The 19934-nt window shown below is 36.6% G+C and overlaps 1 protein-coding gene across 2 annotated transcripts in view; it reads right to left on the bottom strand.

The window, feature by feature from the left end:
- The window catches only part of Mdn1 (midasin AAA ATPase 1), a 156163-nt gene that overhangs the window by 115549 nt on the left and 20680 nt on the right, over window positions 1–19934 (bottom strand). For both annotated transcript variants that reach the window (XM_042679510.1, XM_042679511.1), the window contains exons 9-15: window positions 19024–19138; window positions 14619–14806; window positions 13393–13474; window positions 9324–9419; window positions 7004–7116; window positions 4741–4889; window positions 3956–4016 (exon numbers count right to left, since the gene is read on the bottom strand). In XM_042679510.1, the coding sequence (XP_042535444.1) occupies window positions 3956–4016; window positions 4741–4889; window positions 7004–7116; window positions 9324–9419; window positions 13393–13474; window positions 14619–14806; window positions 19024–19138 (804 nt within the window). The remainder of the gene's footprint in view (window positions 1–3955; window positions 4017–4740; window positions 4890–7003; window positions 7117–9323; window positions 9420–13392; window positions 13475–14618; window positions 14807–19023; window positions 19139–19934) is intronic.

The following is a 19934-nucleotide window of genomic DNA, read 5'->3' as shown; positions in this document are numbered from 1 at the left end:
TCAAAATTCAGAGGCTCACAAGTTGGAGGTTAGTCTAGACAAGAGGGAGAGGGGATAAGGGAGAAAGAGAAGAAAAGGGAGGTGAGGGGGAAATACAGAGAGAAAGGGAGAGACAGAGATAGACCTAGTCTCAAAAATGAAAAGACCAATGAATCCATGGCTGACTACCAAATAAAAAGAGATTGTAGGAGTTGGAGAACAGAAGCAGACGGAAGCACCGAATAGACAAAATAAGAACTAGAATAATAGAGGAAGTACAAGGAAAGTGAAAAAATAGGACTTCACTGAAACCATTTCTAGTATCTGTAGCTCAGGGCTGTTAGAAAAGCAAAATATTTCATGTATAAAGAACTTAAAACAGTTCAAGGCTCCCAATGACTGTTATAAATGACTGGTATGACTAATAGTAATTGCCTCTGCTATTAGCAGTCTACTACATTTATAGAGGTGGTATAAATGTTTCAGATTAGGTCACATTCCTTAAAAAAAGAAAGGTGTTGGGGCTGAGAAGGTGGCTCAGTGGTAGAGCGCTTGCCTTGCATGCATGAGGCCCTGGGTTCGATTCCTCAGCACCACATAAGCAGAAAGAAAAAAGCCGGAAGTGGCGCTGTGGCTCAAGTGGTAGAGCGCTAGCCTTGAGCTGAAGAACTGAGGGACAGCGCCCAGGCCCAGAGTTCAGGCCCCACAACCAGATCCAAAAAAAAAAAAGAAAGGTGTTTTTTTTAAGCTGTTATTAAGCAGTTAAGTCAGACATGCTTCAGTTGATGGAAAAAATAAAAATTTAAAATAAAAAAAGAGGTGAGGTTGTATGTTAGTTGCAGAATGTATGCTTAGCATGTATAAGGCCCAAGGATGAATCCCAAGTACCCTATATGAGAGGCAGCAGAGAGAGATGGACAAAGGGAGTCAAGGAAGGAGGTAGAGATTGAGAGGCTCAAGGTTTGAGGTAAACTCAGACAAAATTGGAAACTTATCTTAATAAGTAAGCTGGGTATGGTTATCATGCCTGCACTTCCAGTTATCCCAGAGAGGTAGGAGGAGGAGGAGGAGCGAAGTCCAGGCCTACCTGGGCACAAGCACAAAACTCTAAAGAAAAAATGACGGAACCTGAGAGGTTAGTGTCTCAAGTAGAATGCTTGCCTAGCAAGTACAATTCTCTGAGTTCGAACACGAATGCACCAAAAATAACTAAATACACACACACACACACACACACACACACACACACACACACACACACACACACACACACACACACGAGTTCATTTGAAAATGACTAACACAAAAAGAAATGATTTTCCAAGCTACAAGGAAAGTATAAGAGACACACAGAAGTATATATGAGGTATTGGGAATAAACGATGAAATGTTATTTCTTCATTTCATTGAAGGATTCTGAGTTCAAAGTTCACTCTGTTGTGTAGCTGCACATGGTTCTCTTTCTCCCACCCCCCCGCCCCCGTGCCAGTCCTGAAGCTTGAACTTAGGGTCTGTAATATTTTTTAATTTCTCGCTATTGTATTTCTTTTTTTCATTGCCAACTTCTTCCAGCCCTTTCCCTGGAGTCAGTGCTATGAACCTGTATACTATATCATGCTACTTAAGGTAAAGTTTCTCTAAAGTGATTGTATGTGCCACCTCTTAAGTTCTCTGCTTCTCTTTCAGTCTCTGAATTGAGGGGTGGGAAACTTTGGGTCTAGAGGCTGTCATGTTTCTTATTGGCTTCTCAAGGACTTTTGTGCCTGTTTTGATAATTTTATATGACTCAGGTGTGATATAATATAAAAATGGAAGGGCCATTTCCCCTGAGAGTAACTCTTTCCACCTCTAATTCTCTTGAAATTTGCTCTCATGCTCTACCTATAGATAATAGAAGCCTTTGTAATGTAATGGCAATTTCAAATGTAATGGCAAAACGAAGTTTAAAATTAAGTGAAGCTAGGTACTGGTGGCTCATGTCTGTAATCCTGGCTACTCACGAGTCTGAGGTCTGAGGATCACAGTTCAAAGCCAGCTTGGGGAGGAAAGTCTGTGAAACTCTTACCTCCAATTAACCATCAGAAACCCAGAAGTGGTGCTATGGCTCAGAGTGCTAGCTTTGAGCTTTGAGCTGAGGGACAGTGCCCAGGCCCAGAGTTCAAGCCCCATGACTGACAAAAAAAAACCTGAAAAGGCCAAATTATGGCTCAAAGATAAAGCGTTTGCATAACCTGGTATGGCTCTGAGTTTCAGACTCACTCCTGAATCTAGGGGAGAGGGGGGAGGAAATACATTATACTAGCTAACATTGATTAAAGGACAAGGAATAACGTTCACAAAGATTGGAAAGCAATCTGTATTACTATAAATCATTTGATGACTTCTAAGTTACTCAATTTCATAGTGTCTTTACCTATAATATTAAAAAAAAAAGTCAATTTCAAGGACCTGTATTTGTAAAGCAGACTAACTAGGTCTATACATATTTTCTATTTTTTTTTACTTTTTTTTTTTGGTGCCAGTCATGGAGGTCTAAACTCTGGGCCTAGGCAGTGTCCCTCAGTTCTTCAGCTCAAGGGCTAGTACTCTACCACTTGAGCCACAGCGCCACTTCCAGCTTTTTCTGCTTATGTGGTACTCAGGAATTGAACACAGGGCCTCATGCATGCAGGGCAAGCACTCTACCACTGAGTCACCTTCCCAGCCCCATATTTTCTATTTCTAAATAGGGCATAGTAGTATATGTCTAAATACTAGAATTTGAAAGGCATAGGTAGAAGATTGCAAATTTGAGGTCACATGGTGGTTACCAAGCCAGCCTAGACTAATTATTAACACCCTGTCTCCAGAAAAGAACAAAGTAAAATATTCTATTATAAATACATTCAAATATAATACTCAATGTATGTTCAATTTAAGTTATATAAGACAAGCCTTCATTTACACATCACAGGAATATTACCCTGTCTCTAGTCTATGTCCTTGCATATTCCTGAATTGTATCTACCAATCCCTTGACTTTTTAAAAACTACTTTGCATCTTGCCAAATATACCTAGGATGTCACTTTTATAGCTACAATATGATATATATTAAAAGACTACATTTATAAAACTTGCTATTAAGATAACAGAAAATAAGGTAAAATCCTAACATAAAAAAACTGAAAAATATGTACTGTTTTGAGTAACTGATAATCTACTGAGAACTAAAAGTAGATACACAAAAGTGGAGGTATGGCTCAAATGGTAGAACACAAGTCTTGAGTGAAAAAGCTACGCAAGAACACAAGGCACTGAATTCAAGTCCCAACTGCAACAGTTAAAAAAAAAAAAGTGGATATACTGTATTTGAATCAAGTTAGCACAAAAATAAAATTCTAGTTAATTATGCACTGGTTGGAACTCTTTGACTATAATTTGCAGCATAGAATAGACAGGCACCTGTATACTCAGTATTAAGAAGACTTACAGGGCTGATATCCCACTATAGATTTGTAGGGAAGGAGATGGACCTTGTCCATGTTCAATTAGTACAAGATTATTGTTGGGAACCTTTGAAAGCATAAAATGACTAATGACATATGTAGATCAGGCTAGAGAGAAATACACAGTAGTATAGTGCAATTATAGAAACATCTTGAAGGCATATGATATAATTCTAGAAGTTAAATAACAGGTCAATTACTATGTATATCACAGTTGATGATTATACACTTGCATGGGTTTTACTCCTCCTTTCAGAGTATCTATCAACTTTGAGAGGAAGATCTTAAATGATATTTAAAATGCATGAAATAGCTACATAAACAAAAGAGTCTCAATTTTAGTAAAAAATTTTTTTCCAATAAATGTCTTACTGCTGTGGGGTAAAGGTTTCAAAACTTTGTTTTTCTCAGGCTGGGTTTGAGCTTGGTAAGAAGTCAGGGTTTATTAAGTAGTAAAAAAAAATAAGAAAATAAATTTAAACACACTTACCCTCCTAGCAAGTCTGCAGTATCACTTTGTTGGTTCATATTGACAACCCTTAGACGGTGGCCTTTAAAAAACAAAATAGAAAAAGAGCTATTCCAAATACTTAAAAAGGCTAATACCCACTCTACTTCTTAAGGATGTAGAGAGAGACATAGCATAAGTCTAAAGCTCTAAATGTGCATTTCTCTTGATCCACCAATTTTACTTTCAAGAATCACAATTTCAAAGTTGTACATAACAAAGATGTTATTTTAAAAAAGATCAGCTCTAGGATTACTGTCTTGAAGTAATTGTAAACAATAAAAGATTCTTCAATAAACTGATGTCCAGATAAGTGTACATAGTGGATAATTATTTTTTGGCTATTAGAAGAAATAAAATATCTTTCAAATTTCTCCAACTTGCTTATATGGAGTATGTGATTAGTTATATGGAGTATGTGATTAGTACTGAGTATCAATGCCACTTTTAAACTCTGTGTGTGTGTGTGTGTGTCTGTAGGTAGTAACTAGAGCTTTAACTTGGGTTTTGCACTCTTGCCTGGCTTTTTTCTTATAGTGTCAGTCTACTACTATAGCCACACACCCCACTTCTGGCTTTTTCCTGGTGCAGTGGAAAGAACAGTCTCAGATTTATCTGCCCAAGCTGGCTTTGATGTACAATCATCGTATCTCTGCCTCCTGAGTAGCTAGGATTACAGGTATAAGCCTTTGGCTTCTGGCTAAACAAAAGTACACTTGTTTTTTTTTTTTTAAAAAAAAGTCTACAGGCAGTTATGCCATTATTACCTGTAATGTGAGACAAATACTGGACAGTAGAGGTTTTGCCAGTTCCAGTCTCTCCCACCAGCAATACAGGCTCCCCTTTGCTGACACACACAGCGAGCTGTTCAATGAGAACAGAGGATGGACGAGTGGCAGCAAATGTGAACTTCTCCCTAGGAATTAAAAAAAAAAAAAAATTAAGAAATTTAAAAGTCAGTCAGAGCCAGGCCTAATGCTGCCTGCAATCCCAGCTACATAGGAAAAATAAGGCAAGAAGTTCTCAGGTTTAAGGCCAAACTGGCAATTTACTTAGCATATGACTAAATGGCTAGAAGTTGGATAATCAATTCAGAAGCCATAAAATCCTAGGCCAAGGCAGCCTCCAAGAACTCCAGGCAATGAGGCCAGTCCCAGTGAGGATTTCAGATGTCCTCTATCAACAAAAATGGTCAGTTTTCTTGAGTACTTTGAACTCACATATACAGTACTAACCAGCCTAGTACTCCTGTGAGTCAACCAGCCTTCTTTTGAAAGGCAGACTCAACTTTCTTATACCCAAAAAGGCTTCCTGAACTTATAAATGAGAAAGTCAAAAGACATTTGTAACGTGTCAAACATGACCTGTACTGCAATCTCAGTGCTCTGGGGCTTTGTATGACCTTGAGGCCTAGACAGGGACAGACCATGGACAAAAAATAAGGCTCATTCCTCCGTCCTCAACTGACACACCAAGGATGTAACACTGAGTTTTAGCAATGACTTGTTAAAATCATTTCAGACCTAACAAGCTGATTGCCTCTTTCCTCTCTGAAAAGTAATACTGCATAAAGTATGTGAGTGTAAGGTCTTAAAGTTAGCTGTAATTAAAACAGCATTTTTCACTCAGGAAAAAAAAGATTCTACCACATACACAATACAGAAGGGCCAGGAAAATTAGCTCAGTAGTAGAGCACTGACGTAGTACTAGGTTCAATCTAAGCACTGAAAGGAAAATTTTAAAAGAAAATCACGCTGTAAGCATTTCATAGTATTGCTAGAAAAAATCAGATTTCCCAGTTTAACAAAGAAAAATGGGAAAGTAGATCGGAACAATTGTCTTTATGCTCAAAGATATTCTTACAACATATGAACTACAAAATCACTCTATACTATTTATATAGCTAGTAAAGTGCTAGACTCTAGACATTCAAAACAGTAACTTGTCACCTGTCCTATGTGTCCTGAGAAAATTGCTTAAACTGCTTTAGCTTCAGTCTTTTCACTATAAAATGTAGATAGTACCTATCTATAATATACTGAAATCTCCCAAATTTAGTCTACCCAGAACCTATAAATGTGACTTGTTATGAAATAAGATTATTACAGGTTTAATCAAGTTGAGGTAACATTAGAATGGGCTTTAAACCCAATTGCTGGTGCTCTAGTAAGCAGAAAAACAGGAAAAAGGTCATTTAACACTGAAGACAGACTAGTCAAGGGATATCAAACATTGTCAGGAACCTAAAGAAACCAGAAATGAGCAAAAAAGCACCTCCCTGAGGCCTTTCAGAGGGCACCTTAACTGCAGGTTTCTGGTCTCTAAATCTGTTGGAGAATAATGGCTGTTGATAAAGTAAACAAATTTATGGAAATTTGTAATGGCAGTCCAAGAACACAATCATACTAGTTTGTAAGACTAACTACTATATGGAAAAGCAAATGCAAAACATCTAGCACAATGTCAGAAATATAGAAAGTTTGTAGAAAATATTTTATCAATCTTAGAACCTTATATAATTCAGTTTTGTTGAAACTTAAAGACACAGCAAGAGTTGGATTTTTAGCTCACTTTAAATGAGTAAATTCAAAGATTCACCTTTGCTGGTCTATATTCCCTTGTGTTTTCTTGTCTGCTTTACCTACTAAAAATCTACTTTCACAGAACGTGTTTCGGGGAAACTCTATTCCTTACTACTAGCATACTGGAGAGACAAAGTTCAGACTTGTTTTACTCTAGCATGAGGGTCTAGACTAAACCTTCTAAGCAAGCTCCTAAAAACGGCATGGTATACAGGTTAGTTTCTAGCCATACTTACTTTTTTTTTTTTTTGCCAGTCATGGGGCCTCAAGTCTGGGTCTGGGTGTTGTCCCTCAGCTCTTGAGCTCAAGGCTAGCACTCTACCACTGGAGCCACAGTGCCACTTCCGGCTTTTTCTGCTTATGTGGTGCTGAGGAATCGAAGCCAGGGCCTCAAGCATACAAGGCAAGCACTCTACCACTGAGCCACCTTCCCAACCCCCATACTTACTTCTGTATCAGCACAGCCTCACTTTGTTTCCGAAGAAGCCTCACACGACCTATTTGCACGTCTAGCTCATTGATCACAATTTCTGGCTTATAAAGTTGACAGAAGAATTCAGCCTGTCAAGAAAAAATTTTAAACTGAGTATAACATTTGCATGCTTTCTGAACATGTCCTTATTCATACAAACTCAATGTGTCTTCTAACTAATCCTTTCCCAAGAAGCACTGTCAACTTCCACGATAGTTGAGTTAGCTTGTAATTCAATTTTTCCCAACTGTCAGTTTCTTAAAGTACTGATGGTACATCCTTGAAATATCACCTCTTGCTCATTCAAAGAAGCCTTATCTACATCTAATGTGAATATGTTAACATGTCCCAATGGAGAACAAAGGCCTCTATTGCTAACATATGTTTAAAAAAAAAAGAAAGCTTTTCTCCAATCATCACTTTCATTACTCTAAATTTCTAACATAAGCTAGGCATGGTAACAAATAACTGTATCTGAACACTCAAGAGATTGAGGTAAGACTGAGTTCCAGGCAGGACAGCCTACACTATATAGTTAAGACCAGGTTTCATAAAATAAAACAAAACAATTACTAACACTGCAGGACAATGTGGTCAAATGATAAAGAAACAAAAGAAAGGGGGGGAGAGGATGGAGGTGGCAGATATTTTGGATGTTTACCCTATACTCATCCATTTCTTGTCTTTTCACTAACTTGAATAACACAAAGTTTGTTCACATTTCAGACAAGAGTGGAAGAGGCAAAGTATTCAGAAGAGAGAGCTCCTCACCAACCAAAGGGGGTGAATATTTATCAACCAAAACCAATTATGGTGGACTCATTTCTCTTCCTACTATGATTATTATAGGTACCCTCCCTTTAAGTCCCTTTCTGCTTTATCATCTGCAGCCCAACCATCCCAACTGTTCCAGAAGCTTAACAAATATACTTCTACTACTGAAGTATTGACATTTGTTTTTTTTAAATTTTTAGTCCTAAGTAAGAATGTTAGATTAACATTCATGATCAATCAGACTAATAAGGTATCTGATAAGGCTTTCTTCCAAAAATACTTTGTCTATAAGTGTATGTAGGCCCATGGTGTTTCAAGATAAAATCCAAGACCTCAAGCATCCTAAACACACACTTGCTAAGCTGCATTTCCAGAAATATATTTTTATACAAAAGAATGGTACAAAAGCAACAGAGTCAGTGATGAACCTAAATAGAAGATAAAAAAATATTGTCACCGGGTGCTGGTGGCTCATGCCTGTAATCCTAGCTACTCAGGAGGCTGAGATCTGAGGATCACGGTTCAAAGCCAGCCTGGGAAGGAAAGGCCATGAGACTCTTCTCTCCAATAAACCACCAGAAAACTGGAAGTGGCACTGTGGCTCAAGTGGTAGAGTGCTTGCCTTAAGCTAAAGAGCTGAGGGACAGTGTCCAGGCCCAGAGTTGAGCCCCATGACCGACCAAAAAAAAAAAGGCATTCAGTTGTGTTATTATTTTTTTAAGCTTTCTGGTATTTGAGGACATTAATATAAAAAAAAACTTGGAAGAAAGTATGCACTAAACTATAGAAAAAGATGTTAAGTAAAAACTAGCTCATGACTTGAATCTATAACTTAGAGAATAAAATAGTCACTAAAACACTGGAGAATAAGTTATATATCTAAAATAGTTTAAGAATTTAAAACATTAATAAATTCAAAACATTAATAAAAATGAACTGCCAAGATAAATCCAACCAAACTATTCATCACAATTAAGAAGTTATTTTTTAAGGTATATGTAGCTGTTTTTTAAAGTTTGTTTTTCATACATGTTATTTATTAAAATTTTGATTATTAAAAAAAAAATATGGAACACATGGAGCCAGTGGCTCATGCTTATAATCCTAGCTACTCAGAAGCTGAGATCTGAGGATCACCCGTCAGAGCTAGCCCGGGCAGAAAAGTCTCTGAACTTCTTATATCCAACTAACCACACATACACAAAACAAGCCAGAAGTAGAGCTGTGGCTCAAGTGGTAGAATGTTAGCTTTGAGCATTTAAAAATGCTCAGGGATAGTGCTTAGGCCCTGAGTTCAAGCGCATGCATCTAGAAAAAAAAAAGAAAAAGAAAAAAAACAAAGAGAATGTGGAACACATGAAAAACTACTAGGAATGTTGTAAATTTCAGATTCATGACAGGTAGTAATCAAACCACTAATATTAACAAAGAAGTCAAGTCAGCAAAAACCACCCAGCAAGACCAGATACAAGTTAACAAGTTAAATATCTGTCTTCTTTTTACAGAGAAGAGCACCTCATACCTTCTTCTTGGAAATGTTCAATTTGCTTCCAATAACTTCTGCTATTTTCAGTTTGCTTGAATGCTCTGAAAGCATTGCTGTGAAACAATCCAGGGCCTGTTAAAATGACCAAGGGAAATGTCAACTGATTATATGAAAAAAAATAAAGATTAAGCACCATTATCTCAACTTCAATAAGGAGAACACAAAATACAGTAGACATATTCCTGCAGAAGTAAAAGCAATATAAGAAAGGCATGAATCCTGGATTCCAGGTTTCACTATCATGAAGAGAAAGCACACTAATGGAAAGGATCAACTGAAACTGGTTAAATTTGAAACAAACCATACCACCAATGTGCAAATTCTTTCTTCAGACAAAAGGTAGTTTACACTTAATCATCAGAAAGATGGTTCTGGAGAGAATTTACTCAGCAAAGGTTATTCTGAGGCTTCAGCTTTCATTCACACTATCCAGGTAATCGCAAATGGTGTGCAATAAAGGGACTACGAGGTCATTATACTAATTCAAGACTCAATGGTAAGTGACTGCCAGCAGACTAAGCAAACATCTATTCGATGTAATTAAAAGACAAAACTGGACTATATCCAAAAAAGTTGAGCTTGAACGCATCAAGCATTCTGTTAAACATTTAAACATTATAAAAACCACAATGGACAAAAGTAAGAAGGATATGGTAGGTATTTTTGTTATTTACAACAATTCCCTTTCAAGTGAATTTGAGTTTATGCTAACAGTACTAACTACAGGTTTGCCCTTAGGTTTTTTTCAAGCTCATGACTGAAGGTTGAAAGTTTCAGCACTATCCCCACCCAGTCTCTTGAGAAGGAAAAAGGAATCAAGACTAACTTTAAACCTATGATCAATAACATGACATCCCAACAAACTCAGGAATCTTCCTGACTGCCAATTTTAGGGAGTAGGGATGTTCTTCAGTAATATAGAATAGTATGCATTAAATTCAAATTCTATTCCTTGCACAGTTAAAAAGAAGGAGGGAAATCAGAAAAACAATTCCATTTACAATAGCCTCAAAAACAAAATATCTGTGAATAAATCTAACCAAGGAAGCAAAAGACCTCTATAATGAAAACTATAAAAATCTGAAGACAGTGAAGAGGAAATGGAAAGAATTTCCCATATTCATGGATAGGCAGAATATTGTGAAAATGGCACTACCAAAGGCGACCAACAAATTTAACGCAACTCCTATCAAAAACTCCTATTAATGACATTCTTTACTGAGACAGAAAACAATCCAAGAACTTACATGGAACAACAAAAGATCTCAAATAGCCAAAGGAATTTTAGGTTAAAAAAAAAAAAAGCAATGCTAGTGGTATCACAACGCCAGACCTCAAGCCCTACTGGTATAATAACAAAAACAGAACAGGCCTGAAAAATCAATGGAACAGACTAGAATCTAGCCATACATTTACAGTTATCTGAAATTTGACAAGGAAGCCAAATCTGAACAGTGGAAAAAAGATAGTCTCTTCAGTGATTGGTGTTGGCAAAACTGGACATCCAAATGTAGAAAACTGAAATTGGACCCTAGTTTGTTGCCATGCACCAATATCAACCAATATCAGAGGCAATGCCTAAGCTCTATGCTCAAGCCTTAGAACCAGCTCCCCCTCCCCTGCCCAAAGAAACAAAAGGCTTCTGCACAACAAAGGATATAGTTAATAAACTATAGAGTCAGCCAACAGACTGGGAGAAAATCTTCACCAGCCATTACAACCACCAAAAGCCAAATATGCAAGGAGATTAAAAACCTTACATCCCCCAAAACTAATAAACTACTACTAATAAACTAAAAACTAGTTAATGGTCAAAGGAGCTTAAGAGAGACTTCTCTGAAGATTCTGATTCCATCTCCCCCCCCCCCTCAGATTGGCTAACACCAAGAATTTGAACAATAAATGTTGGCAGGATGTAGGGAAAAAGGAACCCTACTGTACTATTGGTAGGAATGTAAACTAGTATAACCACTGTGGAAGAAGGTTTTGGAGGTTCTTCAAAACTAACTTCCCTATGGTCTACGCATACCACACCTGGACATCTACCTAGATCATTACAAATCAGGATATGGTAAAGACACCTGCACATATATGTCCATTGCTACACTACTGACAATTGACAAGTTAAGGAAACAGCCCAGATGCCCCGTAACAGATGCGTATATTAATAAAATGTGGTATATATAGCGTGGAATTTTACTCATCCATTGTAAAGAATAAATCATTTGCAAGGAAATGGATGGACCTAGAACAAATCATGCTAAGTGAGATAAGTCAAACCCAGAGAGACAAAGGATACATGTTTTTTCTCCTAAGAAGAAACTAGATTTAAAATATACTGGGACATGATAAATCATACAGGACTCTAGGCATTCACACAGAAGCAGATTAAAGAGGATATCTTCAGAGAAGAAACACAAAGGTATAACTTTTCTGAACATTTAAAATACTATTTATTGGAACAAACTCCAGGAAATGGAAACGTCTTTTTTGTTATTGGTGGTGGTGGTGGTGTTTGTTTATGCTTTAGTTTTTTTTTCTTCGAGGGAGGATGAACAAATAAGTGCAATCATGCTATTTAGTACACACTATGTGGAAAATGACCTATGTAACTTGTGGGAAAGGTTGGGAGGGGGAAACTGGAGGAAAGTAAAGAAATGTACTCATTACCCTACTTACGAAATGGTAGTGTCTCTGCATAATACATTAATAGTGACAATAAAATTATTTATATTATTTTTTAAAAATCCTGAATGCAACAAAGGAAGGATGAATTTTATAATACAAGAATTATATGTTAACAAACTTCCATTCTTTGCTTTTTGGGTTTTTTTTTGTTCGTTGTGGGGCTTGAACTCTGGGCCTATGTACTGTCCTTCAGCTCTTCAGCTCCAGGATAGCACTCTACCATTTGAGCCACAGTGCCACTTCTGGTTTTCTGAGTGGTTTATTGGAGATAGGAGTCTTATGGACTTTTCCTGCCCTGGCTGGCTTTGAACCATGATCCTCAGTTCTCAGCATCCTGAGTAGCTAGGACTATAGGTGTGAGCCACCAGCGCCTGGCTGGTTTTTGTTTTTAAAGAACTGTGGCTTCCTAGGTTGCACAGGGTGGTTCCCAACTCCTTGTCACAAGCTATCTTCTTGCTTCATTCTCCCAAGGAATGGGGACTGCAGGTTTGTGCCATTGCATATATACAGACACAAGCATCCCGGGAGGCATGATAGTTCACATCTGCAATCCTAACCCTTTGGAAGCAGAAGCATAAAGGTAACTAATTTGTGTATAGACTAGGCTACATATAACATGCTATCTCACCAACAAAAATATTTAAAATGAGTGAGAAATGAATGAGAATAGAAAGGGAATTCACTAAAAAATGTCAGACAAGAATAAAGATTGCCACTGCCACACACCACCTCAGGCTTCAGTTGATCTAAGTATATACCCCAAAAGACATTTCTTTCTATGCAGATTAACTACCAATACAGACCAAATTGGGTTAGAATTCTCTAATTTCAGCTGACATAAACCAGAACACTTTATAGTCAAATTAAGTTTTAAGAGCCCAGAAGACTTTAGGCATGACACTTTTAAGAAAGAAGGAATAAATCTTACATCATAAGAGGTTCTCTCCTAAAAACATTTTCCTCAAAGTTATACTTTGTAATTTTTAGTAAATTTTTTCAGACTAAAGATCAAAGTTCTACCGAGGTAGGTAGAACAATCAAACATAAATTTATCACCCAGAGAAAGAAGGTATATACAGAAGGGGGTAGATAACAATTGACAGAGCACGTATGAAGTACTCTACCACAATGCTTTCTTCTATACTACCTCAAATCATATTTTACTTTTACCAACTATTTGTTTCAAAAATTTTAAAACATTATATATAACTAGTTTTACACACACACACACACACACACACACACACACACACACACACACACCCTCACTCTCTCTCTTACACACAAAACAATCTAAAGACAGAAAAGAAATCAACAACCTTACAGCAGAGATAACAGACAAGAATACGATTCTCACCTCTTGAAAAATACTTAATGATGCTGACGAAGATGAACTATCAAAGCTATGAGCAATCCTATTGCACCAATTTAGTAGATCTCTTCAAAAAAAAAAAAGAAAAAAAGATAAAAGAACATAGGTTAGTCAGGTCTAGTAGTACATGGGAGGCAGAAGCATGAAGACATGAAGATTAAGAGTTTGAGGTCATCCTGGGAAAAGGTAGTAAGAATTTGTCCTTAAAACAAAAATGAAGGTATACTTATCTCAAATGTGTTTTCTTAGCATGTATCCAGCCCTAGTTTCAACTCCCAGTCCCCTCCAAAATAACACAAAATCCCTCTAAAGAATATAGGCAAAGTCATCTGTTTATTTGGACTACTAAAGTTTGGGAACACTTGATAATAAATGATCTTCATTAGTTAAAAAAAATATATATACATATATACATAATTTTATTATTATTAAGGGGTACAGAGGTGTTTCATTTCATGTTAGGTAATTCTTTTCTTTTTTTTTTGGTTGGTGGAGGGGACTGAACTCTGGGCCTGGGGTGTTGACCCTTAGCATTTCTCAAGGCTCTACCATTTGAGCCACACGAGAATACAATTCTTTTTGGACAATGTCATCCAAGTTTTTGTTTTGTTGTTCTTTGAACTTAATATAAAAAAAATCAGAAGTGAATCCTTACCTTCCTGACAATGAAGTGACCTATACAGTTACCTCCAATATGTACCAGACAAGTGAAAATAGCAGGAGTTACCCATTCCTAAATTCCACTATTAAAATGGAACTGCAAATGGAGAGCTGAGGCACAGAAGTCAAATAGAACAAAATTCAAGGCTTATTAAAAACACCAGATAACAAGAAAGAACATCAGTGAATGAATGCTAGCAATTATTTCCAAGTTTGTGTTTTGTGGTTTTTGTGAGACAGATCTTGCTATTTATTCCAGGCTACCCTTAAACTTGCTATATTGCTTAGGCTGGCAGGAACTCTCAATTCTCCTTCCTCAGGCTCCCATAAATTACAAATCTGCATCATCAGGCCTGCCAGAAAGTTTTTGTTTGCAACAAAAATATCATTACTTCTATCATGCCTTCCCTAAGTATGCATGAGTAAAGGATCTTGCAACCTGGTTTAATTTTAAAATCTGATTACTCATTAACCATTTGGGTCTAGCTTATAATAACTTTCCAGTTAAACTGGTCTTAAAATGTCATTAAAAAACAATACATAATCTATACCTTAGAGACAATTCTCTTCCCTCAAGGATTAGTCTTCTGCTTTCTGTGGTAGTTTGTGAAACATGCTGGGGTTCATCTCTGACAGTACTATCACTCTCACAATGATACCTCTCTCCAGTAAGTTGGATATAAATGTCGAGAAGGTGATCAGCTGCTGCCAATAGAGCTGGATATCTGTTCTGAAGAATCTGGTAAGAGAAAAGAGAACAAGCAACAGCTACAGTACTGTGTGTGTATGTGTGTATGTCTGTGTCCTACAGTTTGAACTTAGGACCTGGGTGCTGTCCCTCAACTTTTCATTTTGCTCAAGGCTAGTTCTCTACCACTGGAGCCCAGCTCTTCTTCTATTTATTTAAGAGGTACAGTAATTGGAGTAAGAGTCTCACAGATCTTCCAGGCTGAAATTAAACTGTAACCCTAAGATCTCAACCTCTTTAGTAGTACCTGGTAGGTATGATTTTTAATTTTTTTTTTTAATTTTTGGTGTGTGTGCCAGACCTGGGATTTGCCAATGTCTGGGAGCTGTCCCTGAACATTTTTGCTTAAGATAGCACTCTACCACTTGAGTCATAGCTCTGCTTCTGGCATTTTGGTGATTAATTACATAGAAACTAAAGTTATGTCTATCAAAAAGTGGATTTCTTACAACAGGGCATTAGAAGCCCAGTAGCCCAGGCCAGTAATACTAACTTCTCAAAAGGTTGAGATCAGAGGATCATAATTTGACTTAAGCCAGGGTAGAAAAAAAGAACAACAGACTCACTTTCAATGAACCAGCAAAAAACGCCTTTATACTAAGGGGTCGTTCAAGTCACAGTGTATTAGCTGTGACCAAAACAGCCAAACAAAAATTTCAAGATCCCAAGTTTAACTCTATACTATTAGTCTACAAACATACAAAACAAAGAAAAAAATGGATTTCACTATGAAAAATGTTATGCTTTTCTTAAAGCTCAGGAACCTGCACCTTATAGATCAACATGGCAATAACTCAACATAGAAGCTTCAGAACCAATTAACTGCATAGCAACTAGACTTAAAAGACATCTATAGATGTCAGTATAATTTGTGGAGGAGAAGGGGAAAAACAAGTCGTTTAAGGATACAGGTGGACCCATTGCAACAATGAGAAGTACAAGTTGTCATGTCGAAAACGAACTTTACAACTTTGGTGGGGGGGGAGAATTGAAGGGGGGGAGGATGGGAAGGGATGTGAAGGGTAAACAAAGGAGGAGGCTGCAAGCTTGAGGAGAAATGTACTCATTATCTTGCCTATGTAATTGTAACCCCTCTGTACAGTATGTTCACAAAAAAAAAAAAAAAAAGACATCTATAGAATATTCTACCCAGCAACACCAAGAATATACATTCTTCTCGGCAGTACATGGATCATTCTCCAAAATAGGTAACACTTTAGGGCACAAAGCAATTTGTACAAATTCAGAAATATTGAAACTATTCCCCGCATTCTTTCAGACCATAACAGAATAAAATTAGAGCTCAATACCAAAGCCACCATAGAAAATCTTACAACTCATGAAGACTGAACAACATATTGTTGAATCACCAGTGGGTCACTGAAGAGAATAGAATTGAAATTCAAACATTTATGGTATTTAACAAAAATGAGCATACAAAATACCAACTCCTCTGGGACACAGCAAAGACAAAACTCAGGGGAAAATTTATAGCTCGAGTGCCTACATCAACAAATGGGAGAAATCTCAAACCAACAATTTAATGATGAACCTTAAGCTCCTCGAAAAAGATCAACAAGCCAAACCCCAATCCAGTAGACACATAATAAAAATTAAATCAGAATTAAATGAATCAGAGTCCAAAAAAAAAAACCCAAAAGAACCAACAAGACAATGAGTTGGTTCTTCGAAAAAACAAAATTGACAGACCCTTAGCAAATCTGACCAAAAAAAAAAAAAATCCAAAACAGAAGACACCCAAATAAACAAAATCAGAGACAAGAATGGAAACATCACAACAGAAACAAGTAAGATTCAGAACATTATAAGGGAATACATTGCAAACCTTTTTCCTAACAAACTGGAGAATCTGGAAGGGGAAGAATTTCTAGCAAATATTGATGAACCCAAATGAAACCAAGAAGATTTAAACCAACAAAATAGACATATCAAGCAATGAAATAGAAATGACAATGAAAGACCTCACATCCAAGAAAAGCCTAGGACCAGACAGACTCACAGCCAAATTCTACAAGGCCTTCAAAGGAAAATTCACTCCAATACTCCTCAAACTCTTCAATGAAATGGAAAGCAGAAGTTCACATATCAAACTTATTCTATGAAGCCAGCATAATCCTCATCCCAAAACCAGACAGGGACCATCTAAGGAAGAGAACTATAGTCCCATTTGCTTTGATGAACATAGATGCAAAACTTCTCAATAAAATTCTGGCCAACTGACTTCAATGACTAATCAAAAAAATTATATGTTATAATCAAATAGGATTCATTCCAGGGATACAAAACTGGTTCAATATATGCAAGTCAATTAATGTAATTCAACACATTAATAAGTGTATGCAGAAAAAGCATTTGACAAGATCCAACATCCCTTTATCATGAAAGCTTTGGAGAAACTAGAAATCCATGGAACATTCCTCATATAATAAAGGCTGTATATGACAAAACTACAGCTAGCCTTATACTTAATGGTGGAAAATTAAAGCCATTTACTCTAAAATCAGAAACAAGGCAAGAATGCCCATTCTCTCTACTCCTTTTCAATATAGCATTGGAATTCCTAGCCAAAGCAACAAGGCAAGAGACAAACATAAAGGGGATCCAAACAGGGAAAGAAATAAACTTTTTCTCTGTGCAGATGGCAGTATTTAAAGAACCCCACAGACTCTTCTCCCAAGTTACTTGAGTTGATCTAAAACTTTGGCAAAGTAACAGGGTATAAAATTAATCCACAAAAATCAATGGCTTTTTTGTATGCCAACAATAAGAGCGAGGCTAAAATCAGTAAAGCAATTCCTTTTGAAATAGCCTCAAAAAAAAAAAAAAAAAGAAAGAAAACCTAGGAATTAACTAAGGAAGTGAAGGACTTCTATAATGAAAACTTTAAAAACCTGAAAAAAGAAATTAAAGCAGATCTAAGGAAGTGGAAAAACCTCCCATGCTCCTGGATTGGGAGGATTAACATTGTGAAAAAGACAATACTGCCAAAGGCCATCTACAAATTGAAGGCAATGCCCATCAATATCCCAACATCATTCTTCAATGAAATAGAAGTAATCCAAAAATTCATGTGGAATAATAGAAGACCTGGAATAGGAAAAAAAATCCTTAGCAAGAAGAACCATGGTGGAGGAATATCAATACCAAACTTCAAACTCAAAGCCCTAGTAACAAACAGTTTGGTACTGGCATGAGAATAGGCCTGAGGACCAATGGCATAGAACTGAAGATGCAGAAATGAACTCACAGAACTATGGTTACCTAATCTTTGATAAGGGAGCCAAAAAAACAGGATGGAGAGGGTAAAAGTAGGAGATCAAGTATGAGCATTATAAAGTAGGAGTATCTCTTAATCTAGAATAACAGTATGCAAAGCAATTTATTAAATAATTCCCCTCAATTCTTATTGATTCCCAGAAGAAAGTGTATGTTAAATTGTCAACTGGGAAAGACATTAGCTCCAAGTCAATCTTAGTAAAAAGAAGCTGGGTGCTGGTGGCTCACGCCTGTAATCTTAGCTACTCAGGAGGCTAAGATCTGAGGATCACCATTCAAAGCCAGCCCGGACAGGAAAGTCCATGAGATTTTTCTCTCCATTAAATCACTAGAAAACCAGAAGTGGTGCTGTGGTTCCAGTGTTAGAGGGCTAAAGAGCTAAAGAGCCCAGGGACTGAGCCCAAGCCGAGAGTTCAAGCCCCACGACCAACCAAAAAAAAAAAGAACCTATGAAGAAAATTAGCAAAATTTACATATGGTCTAATGATCTAAGAGTGAAAGGATACAGAGAAATTACTGACCATATTATTCTTAATCTGGTTATATATAAAATGTTCTTTAATACATTTGAACTTTTAGGGATGCATGCTTAAATATTTGTTGGAAAAAAATAAACGAGGCAAATAAAGTAACAAATAAACACATAAAATTCACTTTCTATTTTCACAGATACTTAAAGTAATATGTACAATGATTTTAATGTGTCCCATTCTGACTACATCCCAACACACAAAGGTCGGATGTGGCATATTCTACTTGTAGTATCATGTCAGTGTTTAAAAACGTTCATAAGCATTTGGAATTTTGAAGTTTTAGAGAAGGGACACTCACCTTGTACTTTTTTCTCTATTTTCATTTAAGTTTGGAACTTTTCATAACAAAAAGTTCTAATATTTTCTAATACCACATACCTCATTCAGTTCTTTCCTATCCAGATTATCTAGGTGAATTTTAGTCCAATATTTGTCCAGCAAAGTAGCATGACTATTAAGTGGCCGATACCAATTTCCTCCAGAGCTCAAGAGTCTATATTTCAAAATAAGAATGAGAAATATGGACACAAAATTTTTAGTTTTAATCTCCAATCACAGCAGATCCATCTTATTCATGATTGACGCCAAGACCTACAGTGGATGACTGAAACCAGTGTTTTAGTCTGTATTTTAACTTATACAGAGTTACCAAAGATGAGTTTATCTTATAAATGAGACACACTGAAGAGGTTAACAACTGCAAATAAATCGTAAGTTAGTGTGTGAACACACACCGAGAATCCAAACTGTTGGGAGAGGCTGTTGCAAAGATATCAAGTTCTAGGCCAGTCGGAGCTACAGAGAAAGAACTTGTCTCAAAATAGCAAGAACAATAACAACAAAATCTAGTAATAAAACAATTATATTAATATCCTGAAACAAAAGTTATTAAAACATATAAATTACTAATTTTCGGGATATTCCTTTTAATAAATTGAGGGCTCATTGACCATTAAGATTAAAATCATGGAATAGGAAATCAGAGGGGAGGGAAACCACTATACATATGTGTCATCACTTGTTGAACATTATTTCATATGTGAATAACAATCTCTTCTTGGTACTAGATACTGTGTAGAACTTAACAAATCAGATGAAAAATTATTAAAGGCCCATGGTTTGTTCCCCCATAGTTTACTATTTTCTAAAAGCTTCAAATTATTTTCAAGTCACTGCAAATGATTTCATGAGGTAAGAATTTCAATCTCATTAGTGACATGCTCTTTCATTAAGCACAAGTAGTTTATCCAAGGTCTATAGCAGGATACTTAACTTTACTTTTTTTTAAT

This window comes from Dipodomys spectabilis, unplaced genomic scaffold (genome assembly GCF_019054845.1).
Source record: "Dipodomys spectabilis isolate Male_0828 unplaced genomic scaffold, ASM1905484v1 ptg000053l, whole genome shotgun sequence".
NCBI lineage: Eukaryota > Metazoa > Chordata > Mammalia > Rodentia > Heteromyidae > Dipodomys > Dipodomys spectabilis.
Note: the sequence above shows the minus strand (reverse complement) of the source record. Positions and strands in the feature narration are given on the sequence as shown.